The sequence below is a fragment of the Haliotis rufescens genome, unplaced genomic scaffold, assembly GCF_023055435.1.
Source record: "Haliotis rufescens isolate VD_foot unplaced genomic scaffold, xgHalRufe1.0.p SCAF_13, whole genome shotgun sequence".
NCBI lineage: Eukaryota > Metazoa > Mollusca > Gastropoda > Lepetellida > Haliotidae > Haliotis > Haliotis rufescens.
Genome location: NW_025963813.1, coordinates 33,015,071 through 33,029,122, shown reverse-complemented (window position 1 = coordinate 33,029,122; position 14,052 = coordinate 33,015,071). Strand labels below are relative to the sequence as shown.

General features: G+C 38.4%; 1 protein-coding gene across 1 annotated transcript; it reads right to left on the bottom strand.

The window, feature by feature from the left end:
• Window positions 1-8,764: 8,764 nt before the first annotated feature.
• On the bottom strand, window positions 8,765-13,289 carry LOC124118185 (multiple epidermal growth factor-like domains protein 10). The gene is made up of 4 exons (XM_046480296.2): window positions 13,247-13,289; window positions 12,149-12,247; window positions 10,497-10,565; window positions 8,765-8,921 (listed from the first exon to the last, which is right to left on the bottom strand). Exons 1-4 carry the CDS (start codon window positions 13,287-13,289, stop codon window positions 8,845-8,847), a joined length of 288 nt encoding a protein of 95 aa, XP_046336252.1. The 3' UTR covers window positions 8,765-8,844.
• Window positions 13,290-14,052: the final 763 nt, after the last annotated feature.

Genomic DNA, 14,052 nt, shown 5'->3' with positions numbered 1-14,052 from the left:
ACGTTTCTGTGTATTCCAGTAGTCTGGCCATTGAATAACCGTAATACAGACATACATATAATCAAGACTTTAACTTGGATATAGTTATGCGGTTAGCATGGAATAATTTGTCAGGGAAATACTACAATTGTGCTTAGGTTAGATTCATGCATATTTTGAAAGTTCTTTTGTTTAACGTTTTACATTCATTAAATAGAAATGGTGCAATGATAGCCCTGCCGAGCAAAGATAGACGTGTTACGTTCTCTAAGTTTTGTAATAGAAACTCATGTCAACGATAGCAGTAATCATAAACGCTTCCTCTTCAGTACTTGGTTCAGACATTTAATTTAGAAAATGGTCAAACTAATCAAAAATGGAAATTGTACAAAAATATTATTTGGCCATTCTGTAGTCGATAGATTAAAAAAAGAATACATCACCAGTTTTAATAGAATAAACTGCCAGTTTTACATAGAATACATTTCCAGTTTTAAATAGAATACATTTCCAGTTTTAAATAGAATACATTTCCAGTTTTACATAGAATAAACTACCAGTTTTACATAGAATAAACTACCAGTTTTACAAAGAATACATGACCAGTTTTACATAGAATACATTACCAGTTTTACATAGAATATATTACCAGTTTTACATAGAATACATTTCCAGTTTTACATAGAATATATTACCAGATTAACAGAATACCTTACCAGTTTTGCATAGAATATATTACCAGTTTTACATAGAATACCTTACCAGTTTTACATAGAATACATTTCCAGTTTGAAATAGAATACATTTCCAGTTTGAAATAGAATACCTTATCAGTTTTACATAGAATAAACTACCAGTTTTACATAGAATACATGACCAGTTTTACATAAAATACTTTACCAGTTTTACATAGAATATATTACCTGTTTTACATAGTATATATTACCAGTTTTACAAAGAATAAACTACCAGTTTTACAAAGAATACATTACCAGTTTTACATAGAATACATTACCAGTTTCACAACTATAAAGGTAAACCTTCCCAAGAGTCAAGGTAAAAAGAATCAGTAAATGTAAATCGTCTACACCAGAGAATAGCCAGTCTCCATTATCCAACGAAACAGAGATTCTACGCACGGATAACAATAATGTTAATGATAACACAGGTACTCTCTACCATGATTTAAGTAGTGACCCTCGACGATGCCGACAACACTTTACATTATGTTTTTAGAAACAAAAACGCATTAACAGAATATTAACAATGACTGTCATACTTTCAAATTTATTCCATCTTCTGTGTTCTAAGGATGAGGACACAAACAGGTGTGAGGCCACATGGTCAGCTGTTGGACAAATACCGAGGGTGGTTTTATGTCCATTCCTGTGTCCAGGTGTCTTAAGGATCAACTGGGTCTCTAAAATCAAACACATTCTCTGTTCGTTTGGTTTTGGCTACATATGGGAGATGCAATTTAGTAATAATAGTAGAAGCTTTATCTTGGAATTTGTAAACCGTTTAAAAGCCTCGTCTGAGCAAGATTGGCATGCAGCTGTTTCATCTAGCACTAAATCCAAAAGCTACTCTCTTTACAAAATTTCATTTGGCTTAGAAAGCTACATGTATATAAAGGTGGTAAATGGTTCAAAATTCAGAACTGCACTTGCTCAGTTGAGATGCTCCTCCCATCGGCTGCGAATTGAGACCGGTCGATATATTAAGGAAATTAGAGAACAGAGACTGTGTTTGATGTGTAACCAGAATTTTATTGAGGACGAATATCATTTTGTGCTTGTATGCAATGCTTATAATGATTTAAGAGCTGAATACATTCCTCCTAAATATTTTACAACCCCTTCTAAAAATAAATTTAATGCTCTTATGTCATCCACTAACTCTAAAATCATACGAAATCTAGCAGTCTACGTTTACAAAGCTTCGACTTCGTTCATTACATACAGTCTAAATATTTATTTGTATATATGCATGCGTTTGTGTATGATTGTGTATGAATATGGATATATATGTAAAATAGTGGTAATTCTTTTTTCTCCCTCTCTCTGTAAATAGTTCTGTGTAATAGGCCTACGGCCTAACATTTTTTGTGAATAAACAATTACAATTACAATTACAATTACCTGCATGGTTGTAGTTTAGTTTACTGTTGCTCGTCAACATAATAATAGAGGGATAACTTGTCTTATATCGATTAATTTTTTTTATTAATTTACACAAATATTCTTTATGGATGTGATCATAATGTGATCTCATTGACTGTCGTCATATATAGAATCCTCTTTTATAAGACAAAACGACAGATTACTATTACGTATGGAGTTAACACTATGTTGTTGTTTTTAAATGTGATAATGAATTAATTATATAGTACACGTTGGCAATTTAAGGCACCATACAGTAATGTTGAAATGCAATAATTATATTTAACTGAAAACCCTCATGACCTTTCTATTATATCCACATCTCTCTCTATCTGTATGAGAAGACTACCGACATGTAGAGCACTATTTCATAAAGTACCTAATGGAATGTCTTCATCAAATTTGAAATACAAACATATACGGTAGTGTTAAAGAGTAGCGCGGGCACGGAAGGATCAGTCGTGTGAGGCGCCATAGAGATGCGTGCCAGGATGCTATTATCAATGAAGCCCGCGTTCGCTGTGATTATGATCCATGCTTGTTGGCTTATATGGGTCATTCTCAAACTGGTCCTGTTTTTCATGACACCATTTGACCAAAATACAATAGCCGAATTCAGTTAACACATCACACATAAGGTAATATCATTGTGTATCTCGTGCAGAGATTAATCAAACAGGAAATCAATGAAATATTTTTAGAAATCTACAGTTTATATATTTAAATATACCAAAAGCCGTCAGTGGCGTAACACTTTTGATATTGTTATTTTATTAATTTTCCACAATGTAAATGTTATTTCTATGTTGACTGATACCGTTATTTGTAGCTATAATGCATAGGCCAACAGTTTTGGGTTGCCTTGTCTACTACAGCAATGTATTTGTGAAATAAAATATTGTTTTGAGAAAAAGTATGTTTCTGCTCGATACATATTTCAAATAACAATGTTCATGTAGTCCCTACCGTTTACATTCATTTTTCTGATTATAATTATTCTTGAAAAGGTCATGCTATGTACAGATATGTTTAAAAGGGACAATACTGAAAATTAGTCATAAGCAATATGGCTGGAATAATGCCGACGCGAAGTTTTAACTCACCCACACTGAAAATTAGAATGTATAAATTAGTATGAGTTATACTAATGCTATCAGTGTTACCCCCTTGACCAGAACCGTTATTCAAATGACAAGAAATATATGCCACTTAAATGTTCACTTCTTATTACACATAATCCCCTTAATTACAAAATCATTCTCATTTTAAAAAAAATATATAATCGTAAAAAATATAAATGAATAGTTTGCCTAGTACATGTGTACCACCAATGACACGCTCCGTCAGCCCACGTCTCTCCGCATTTGACATTGTCATGGTTGCAGGTAGAAACGAAGTCCCTTGAATCAGTGCACGTGACAGATAACAATGTGACACTAATGACAACAGAAAGAATATGGTGCAAGTCAAGCTTACAATGTTTTTCAACTGATCGGTTGCCTGTTTTTCATGTCGATCGCTACTTTGCCTCATGCACAGGAGGTGACCAGAAGGGACAATTCAGTTTCTTCTCAATTTTCAAAAGGTGATTACTTTGATGTCAGCTATTTATGATAACTTAAAAGTTTAAAAATAATTATGAACTCTTGGTTAGCACGTGACCTGACCCCATTTGGTAGAATACCTGTACTTAAAATTCCCATTTTTACTAAACTAACCCACCTTTTCTCAACCCTATCAAATCCAAGTGAAAGGTTTATAAAGGAATTCTAAACACTGTGTTTGCGTTTTATATGGAAAAATAAACCGGACAAAATCAGTAGAAATATTATGATTAAACCTTATGAACAGGGAGTATAAGAACACCTGATATTAAAAAATATAATCAATGCTTAAAAGATATCTTGGATTAAACGTTTGTTCCGTTCCCATCAAAACTCTAAACTAACCACTCTTTGGATTAATAATATAACTCCGAAACCAATTGATTTTCTGCAAAAATGCCAGTTCTATATTTCGGAAAAGGTTATTAATGATAGGCCCAATGCCTCCTGGTAAGATGATCTGTGTGCCTGGGAAAACTTAATGGAAAAAAGGAAATTCTATCAAAGAGGAAAAAGATATATTATCACAATCTTTATGGCAAAAATACGAATATAAGAATCGGGAACACTCCTGCTTACTATAAACATTACTCGGGAAAAGACATAAATCTTGTAAATTGTAAACCAAATTTCCCCGTAGAAAATTTCCGTTCTCGTCTATCAAATCATTTACAAGATTAATTGGGTTTTTTTATTCCACTTTTTTGTCGTACAGCATTTCATACATATTAATGTTCATACAGCGAATCTTAAAACAAAAAAACGGAATCATAGATCATACATCATGGGGGCATATGAACTCAGATAATTCAGTATTTGAGTTGATATGGTTACAAAAATAGTTTGTGGCAACTGGACCAAAACGTCACAAACTTGTTGTAGTTACAGTCAGAGTAAGCTATCGCTTTAGTTATAAAGTAGTAATTTGCCAACTCTCTCTGGATCAACTCGAAAGACAATTTTTTTCTTTTTAAGATAAAATTGGAATATAGTATCCTTAATGACAAGGCATGTAGATGGATCATTTCCTTTAAATGGAAAGCCCAGTAAAACGTTTTCTTTGGTGAAATTGATATGAATTTCCGCCTTATTATTTATCCATCTTTCAAGTTCGACCCAGAGAGAGCTAGCGTTTTCACAAGTCCATAGTACATGAGAAATGTCAGCAATAACTTTATCACAACTTGTACACATGGGAGACTCTTTATATCCCACTTTAAATAGGTATTTACCAACTGGAAGTATTTGATTAATGATTCAGTACAGAAGCCAACACAATTGCACACTGTCAGTACATCGAAATGGTATTTCATTTATATTTTTCCATTCATAATCTGTATAATATTTTATATCATTTTCTCATTGCTGATTGGCTGATGTCCTCTGAAATTTTGAACTCAATGGCACATCATAGTAGTATTTTGAACCCTTTGGACTCTTCATAAGTACATGAATGTTAAATGGTAAAATTGGGGCTACCAATGGTGTAACATCATAAGTTTCTAAAGATTTTAAATAAACATTTATAGCATTTCTTACCCCGTAAAAGGTTAAACGATTACACGAAACATATTGTATCTATTCTCAAATTCCAAGTATGAAAGAAGTCGGCCCTCATGATCTACCAAATCATTGATATATTTTACTCCCACATCATCCTACTTGTTAATAAATATATATTTCCCATCAATCTGCACATTGTCATTGTACCATATATACTGGGAATAAGCATCCTTTCGTGTTTTCTTATGATTTTCTATTTATCGGCCCCAAGACGACACTACATCTCGCCAAAAGGATTTCTGAGAGTTTTGACGATGAGGTCTCTTATGTATTTTGCATCCATTTGAAAAATATCAGGTGGGATAATATTAACCTCAAATATAAACGATTTAAGGGTAGTATTTGATAGATGTATGTGACGAAGCCAAGAAATATTTTGAGATGCAATAATATCTTTTACTAGGGGTACTTTAAAACCACCGTTAGGAACATGTTCATTACCCTTTCCCTTTTAATTTTATCCGGTTTTTCATTCCAAATAAATTTGAAGCAATTTGTTTGAAATTTATTTATAATATCTTCGGATGGAGCAGGAACAGTAGAAAACAAATGATTAAGTTTTGGTAACAATAATGATTTCAATATTGTATTTCGTCCAAAGGGTGTAAGTATTCTACTTTTTCATAATTGCATTGAATTTCCAGCAATATCACGGCGGGGGACAGCAGAAATGGGCTTCCTACATTGTACCCATGTCGGGATTCGAACCCGGGTCTTCGGCGTGACGAGCAAACGCTTTAACCACTAGGCTACCCGACAGCCCCTATTCACAATGTAATTACACACAGTTCATAACATTTTGGTCTCTCTGTCACCATCTATTGAACAATATGACACTGGAATAGTTTTTGTTTGTTATCATCTATAGATCTACTTTGTTACTTGTAAGTATTTAAGGTTGTATGTGAGCTATATTCTGTAAACTTATTGTTTGTGTCCTCCAAAAAGAAATAAAATAATAAAAACAAACATTTGGTGAACCACTGACAGTGTTTAGATTTTTGGGACAAGCATATTATTGTGTATTTGTATACCTTGATTAGACTGTAACACTTGGTAAATTCACGAGGTAAAATGAAAAGATCATAAATGAGCTATATGAATTTAAAATTTTAAAATTTTCCAAACATTTCATTTAAGAGGAAAAAATGCAAGCTGAAAGTGCTGTCACAGTCCCCTCAAAAGACAATTTACTGCATTTGGAATTATTGGAACAACTACTAATCTATTATTTGTCCAAATAATTAAAAAATAATATAAAAAAATGGTCATTTTGTGAGAATTATTCAACTGACAAGATACAGTTCCGATCTGGAAGTCAGTCAGTTAGTGAGTGAGGTGGGTTTAACGCCGCGTTAAGCACTATATCGGTTGTATCACGAAGTGCCAGCGGGAAGAAAGTCTGTCTGGCGCAGAACGTATACCTAGGACAAAGTAAGAATCAGGGTGAGCCGATTATCGGATTCGAACCCAGCGAATTGCGACACCTGAGATCGTTGAGCCACTCGTGCTCATACAGTGCAACTGTTACAAGGATAAACGGTTAACGCAGTGACAAGGATGTATTCCTTACCTGCTTATGGTGCTAAGCTTTTCTTTGTGGATGTCAGCAAGCAAATGGCTGCATTTCACAGTGTGAACCCATTTTGTTCCAAGTTTAGGAAATAAAAAATAGAGAGTACAAAAGGCTAAAGACGCTCTTGGACACTTTGAAGTGCTCTCTGTAAATAATACGTTAGGTTACCAATATAATATATAAATTCAGAGGAGTCATAGTTCATATTTTCATCACGTGATTTGTAGTTGTATTTTTACGTCTCATTCATCACAGATGTACGGATGTGTACACACACTGTCTGTATTAATATACTCGCCAGGCGTCATACAGGTGGGCGTGACGTCTTCAACATTTGGACATGATTCCCGCCGAACACAAATATTTGGATGCGGTTATTAATGTTTACCATCACCTATGCATATTTACTATGTGCGTTATCAGTTCATGACAAGTATAAATATTATGATATTCATACGGCGCATGCCGATACTGATATTTTCCCATTAGGGCGTTCACACATCAAGAGTTTGTCTGGTCAAGACATGATTATTTACAGACCGCCGTCATATAGCTGGAATAATGCTGAGGGCGGCGTTTAACAATCAAACAACCAAACAAACAAACAAATAGCATCTGTACTCCCCCGGGGTTCTTTGAGTATGACGAGTGTCAGCTAAGTGTCAATTCAGTACGCATCCACGATTTGAACCCGGATCCCGGGACGACAAAGCGACATAACAACTGTATTACCATTCAAAGCGATGTTACATCAACACTCATTTGGACTACATAAGCCTATATATGTGTCGAAAGTAAATTTCACATGTCAACGTTATAATCACATTGCCCATTGAGTATGACATGTCATGGGCTGTGTTTGTGCATCAACACTCACTCACCCATTTACTTTACATAGCCCGTATATGTGTCGGAAGACACCATCACCATCATAATCTCATTGCCCACTGGGGGGACACGCAATGGGCGTATTCGTGCATCAGCACGCGTTACATCGCGCCCCACCCTACAGGTCGGGTAACAAAACAGGCCAAGACGTGAATTGCGTGTACATCATGTTTCTGAACAGGAAGATGGAGTTGCGTGGACATAGACTCCGGCAAACAAACCCAGAGAAGTCCCCGCTGCGTGAATAGGCCTCCCCTGTATCAGCGACCTTTTCATACCTGCACACCTGTGTCAGTCTTCCAATACGACAGTCTACAGCAAGCCTAACCTGTAAACTTCGTGGTGGCTTGTTAAGGATTTTAGAATCGTCCCTAATTTTTTTTCGTCAAATTTGTCGAGTAATTCAGTAACGTGTAAAGGTATAGGGTTTGAGGAGGAGGCCAATCTGCCATGTATACCAGAGATGGGGTGTCCGAGATGGTGAGTGAGTGAATACTGAATCGTCACGAGGTAACTACAATCTTCCCGAAGCAAGGGTGTTAACTGACTATAAAAGTCCAGTTTCCACCCTTGCCGAACTAGGCTGGAATTACGCGACTTGATCAAAGCGCCACCAGTGGCTATTACGAGTTACATTCCTTCTATGTCCCTCCGACTTATAAATCAATTTCGACCTCTTATATTACTTGCGTATGCTTCAGACAAATTGGCGGCGCCCAGTTAAACAATCTGCTCGATAATCATGGTATTTACTGTAGTAAAACGGGTCTTGCCTCGTAAAATGCATGACATCAGTTGAGCATCTTAATTACAAACATGAAAAATTTCTGCCAATGCCAGGTTTACGGTAGTACTACGCATTCTGTGCAAATTCTGCTATCGTCCGAAATCTGCACTGGCTACTGCCCCTGTACGCACTGGCAGGAGTCACGAGGTACCTAATAGCCCTGTACACATTCACTTATGAAACCACACACAAGAGAGTAACGAGGTTTGGAGGAGGTGGTTGTTATTTATTGCTTCACAGCGAGATGTACATCAACAAGACTCCTCACGTCCAGCTGTGTCCGAGTCAGGCACACTTGCACGCCTGACCGTACGCCAGACCACATAGGTTGTTGCTCCTAATGAACGTGCAAATTGGGTTTTCTGAAATTTGATAACACATTGTTTTGTCAAGTGAGAACTTATAACGTTACCTTCCGCACAGTAGCCTCAGCATATTGCCTGACGCAGTTGTTCTTGACATCTTTCAACGACCTGTTACTTGTTCATGTCTTTCGCAAAAGCGGCAAATGACATTCCGGAAGTAAATATGAAACCCTACATTGCTGAGGTTGCGGTAACGTGCCCTATCTTCGACAGAGCAGCTGACGATACACAAAGTTGAACGAAGGAGATGTTATAACAACGTCATTGCAGCAGTGTCATACCAAGTGCTTGCACAGAATATTGCATTTTCCAATAGCAAGAGAGTTAACTGACTTTAAAAGTCCAGTTTCCACCCTTGCCGAACTAGGCTGGAATTAATGGGGTTGATCGTAGCGCCACCAGTGGCTATTACCAGTTATGTCCCGTCTAAGCATCTCCTATGGACCAATCAGATTCCACTTCTCGTATCGCTTGTGTTTGCTTCAAACAAAATGGTGGCGCCGAGTCAGGACAATCTGATCGATAATCAAGATCTATATTGTGATAAAACGGGTCTTACAACGCGAAATGCATCAAATCACGTGAGCACCTTGATTAAAAACATGAATTTTTTTGGAAAATATCTGCTGAGAACGAGTTGGCGGTGCTCATTCTTTGCAAATCCCGAAATCGACCGAAATCTGCACAACAGTTTACGAACCGGATTTCGATTTCGGTGCGCGATTTTGATTAGACTATACATAGACTCGTTAGTCCAACCAAAATGTAACTCCATAATACCAGCCTAGTTCGGCAAGGGTGGAAACTGGACTTGTATTGTCTTTTAACTCTCTTGCCACGGGAAGATGGGAATATTGAGTCTAAACACTATGGCTGTTTATGGTGGTTCTACTGCGCAGCACTATATTGACACTTATCCCTGTGGCTGTATGTTGTGGTTTTACTACAGTATATTGATACTTACACCTATGGCTGTATATGGTGGTTCTACTACAGTATATTGATACTCACACCTGTGGATGTATGTGGTGGTTCTACTGCATTATATTGACACTTATCCCTGTGGCTGTATCTTTGGGTTCTACTGCAGTATATTGACACTTATCCCTGTGGCTGTATGTTGTGGTTCTACTACAGTATATTGATACTTATCCCTGTGGCTGCACATGGTGGTTCTACTACTGTATATTGATACTCACACCTATGGCTGTATATGGTGCTTCTACTGCAGTATATTGACACTTATCCCTGTGGCTGTATGTTGTGGTTCTACTGCAGTATATTGATACTCACACCTATGGCTGTATATGGTGCTTCTACAGCAGTTTATTGAACACTTATCCCTGTGGCTGTATGTTGTGGTTCTGCTCCAGTATATTGATACTTATCCCTTGGGCTGTATGTTGTAGTTCTACTACAGTATATTGATACTTATTCCTCTGGCTGTATGTTGTGGTTCTTCTACAGTATATTGACACGTATCCCTTTGGCTGTTTGTGGTGGTTCTACTACAGTATATTGACACTTATCCATGTGGCTGCATGTGGTGGTTGTGGTATAGCATACTGATACCTATGCACTGACAGGTGGCTTCGTCCAGCATCAGTGGAAGTTCGCAGACCTCACACGTCGATGGGCCGACTGTAAATAACATATTGTGTCTTCATTAATTTGATACATTTGGTTGACTTAATGTTATGGTGTGGATGCGAACAAATAAACTGAACCTGCAGCTGTGTTGCCGCGTCTATTTGTCCACAGGTAGTTAATGATCTTCACACAAGGTGCATATCTACACACAATTTAGGCTACACAGCACATACCCTGCCAACAACAGACTGTAAAACAGTGTTTTATTGCAATACAGACATATGTTGCATGTACGTCTGATAGAGAAATGGATATCGCCATGCACATGACTGCGCTGTGTGTTAATGCCCAAAGGCACAGTTACACAGACAGGGGATGGAGTTCTGACTATACAGATTTAATGGTGTGTAACAGAGGTCGCCCGTCCCTGGGAAGGAGTTCTGACTATACAGATTTACCTGCTGTGTAACAGAGGTCGCCCGTCGTTGGGCAGGAGTTCTGACTATACAGATTACCTGGTGTGTAACAGAGGTCGCCCGTCGTTGGGAAGGAGTTCTGACTATACAGATTTACCTGATGTGTAACAGAGGTCGCCTGTCGTTGGGAAGGAGTTCTGACTATACAGATTTACCTGGTGTGTAACAGAGGCCGCCCGTCCCTGGGATTGAGTTCTGACTATACAGATTTACCTGGTGTGTAACAGAGGCCGCCCGTTCCTGGGATTGAGTTCTGACTATACAGATTTACCTGGTGTGTCAAAGAGGCCGCCCGTCCCTGGGATTGAGTTCTGACTATACAGATTTACCTGGTGTGTAACAGAGGCCGCCCGTCCCTGGGATTGAGTTCTGACTATACAGATTTACCTGGTGTGTCAAAGAGGCCGCCCGTCCCTGGGATTGAGTTCTGACTATACAGATTTACCTGGTGTGTAACAGAGGCCGCCCGTCCCTGGGATTGAGTTCTGACTATACAGATTTACCTGGTGTGTAACAGAGGTCGCCCGTCCCTGGGATTGAGTTCTGACTATACAGATTTACCTGGTGTGTAACAGAGGACGCCCGTCCCTGGGATTGAGTTCTGACTATACAGATTTACCTGGTGTGTAACAGAGGTCACCCGTCCCTGGGAAGGAGTTCTGACTACACAGATTTCCTGGTTTGTAACAGAGATCGCCCGTCCCTGGGAAGGAGTCCTGACTATACAAATTACCTGGTGTGTAACAGAGATCGCCTGTCCCTGGGAAGGAGTCCTGAATTCATAGATTACCTGGTGTGTAACAGAGATCGCCCGTCCCTGGGAAGGAGTTCTGACTATACAGATTTACCTGGTGTGTCAAAGAGGCCGCCCGTCCCTGCGATGGAGTTCTGACTATACAGATTTACCTGGTGTGTAACAGAGGCCGCCCGTCCCTGGGATTGAGTTTTGACTATACAGATTTACCTGGTGTGTAACAGAGGCCGCCCGTCCCTGCGATGGAGTTCTGACTATACAGATTACCTGGTGTGTTACAGAGGTCGCCCGTCCCTGGGAAGGAGTTCTGACTATACAGATTTACCTGGTATGTAACAGAGGTCGCCTGTCCAGCCAAGCACAGACACAAAGGCAGGGGATGGAGTTCTGATTATATGGATTACCTGGTGTGTCACAGAGGTCGCCCGTCCAGCCAGGGGCACAGTTACACAGACAGGGGATGGAGTTCTGACTTCCACCGTTCTCACACGTCTTGGAACATTCTATTCACAAAAGATTACAGGGATAATAAATGGACAATGGAAGCTCTCTGTTGCAGCTTGGTAAAATATAGATTGAACCATCATGGCCAACGAGGGCCACCTCATCATCATGGTCCCCTCCAGCAAGCGATGCTGCGAATCTTTCAAATTATAAACCTATTCATTGGGATCTCTATTAATTAAGAGAGTTCTTTCTATAGGCATTAAAACCTATTGTGAGGATTTCCTTTCAAAGTAAAACCTAGTAAGAGGTTTTACTTTCAAAGTAAAACCTATTAAGAGGATTTACTTTCAAAGTAAAACCTATTATGAGGTTTTATTTTCGTTCGGGAGGTTTTACTTTGAAACCTCAAATCCCAGGTTTAACCAAGTAACTGAAAAAATGACAACAAGTAGCAATTCAAAATTTTAATTCAATTAAAATTGAATGTCATGTGTTCAGTTCCGCGTGGACATTTAAAAGCGACATCACTTCAGAGTCTCTGGTGAAAGGACAGCGAGGTTTCAAAACACGTGCTTTTAAACAAGTGCTTATCAATGCTGCACAATTTGCACGTGCAGTAACTGCAAGCCGCTACGTCACAACTACCTCTATGTAACAGTTGGATTGTTTAAAGTCGAAAATCTTGTAAAGCAAAAAACACCTTTAAAATATGCGAATTTTCGTTTTGAAAAGTTTAAAAGAAGTGGAATATTGCAACACAAACATTTAGAAACCGAAGAATTCACTTCCATTTAAAAGTAAGTATTTTAGTTGTGTTTTGTTGTTGACACATCCAAGTGCTCTTGAACGCCTGGCAAGTCAGCGAATTTCACGTGCAAGTTATGATATCACGTCTTCAAGGAAGCGCTATAATGAAGCGCCTCATTTAAAGATGCTCGTTATAACATTTAATCAATTAAGACGGTTCATAAGTATGGAAAAAGACTTTCCTTCGGTTTTGGTAGACAGGGCATGCGCTGTCTACCAAAACCTCGTAAGCGTGTTTTCTCCAATACGTAGCATCGCATTTTCCATCGCATTTTCCATCGCATTTTCCATCGCATTTTTGGCGCATTTCATCGCAGCATCACATTGCCTGTACTAGGTTTGGCCGCTCATGCGATGATCCTCCTCAGCCATCGGTAGGAACGTCCTACTTACATCTAAATAGTGACCTCAAGACAATTGACTCTTAACGAAACTATAACTACGAGCACCGCCATATATTGATTGTTTAATGTTGCAATTGATTGAAGAGGGTTGGGTATAATTACTGTGGATTGATTTGGCATATACAGTCTGTAATTGTCAATATATTTAAATAAACCCAAATTTAGAAAGAGGACGCTTGTCCTGGAAATATATACCTTAAGGATGAGAAGGTTTTGGACGAAAGTGTTTTATATCCAGAGTATGAAGATAGCTTCAATAAAACACTGCCCCTTTAAAGTACGTATATATTATATGCAGTGAGTGAGGAGGCCGTAAAATACACGCGTACGCGATAACCCGATAGCCAAGAAAAAGCGGCGGTCAATCACGTCGCCTTTAACTACTGACTCTCCAACAACATCCTAACATGCAAACCATCATGCTGTTATTATAACCAACACACGCAGTTATCAAATTCAATGACCGGACATGTCTACGTGCAAACCGAGGAATCGGTAATTGTTAAACAGTTGGCTTTTAACTTTACTACTACTACTACTACTACTACTACTACTACTACTACTACTACTACTACTACTACTACTACTACTACTTATGGGAAGACGTGGTTTGATTAAACTTGGGGCTCTTCATGATAGAAATGTTTTGT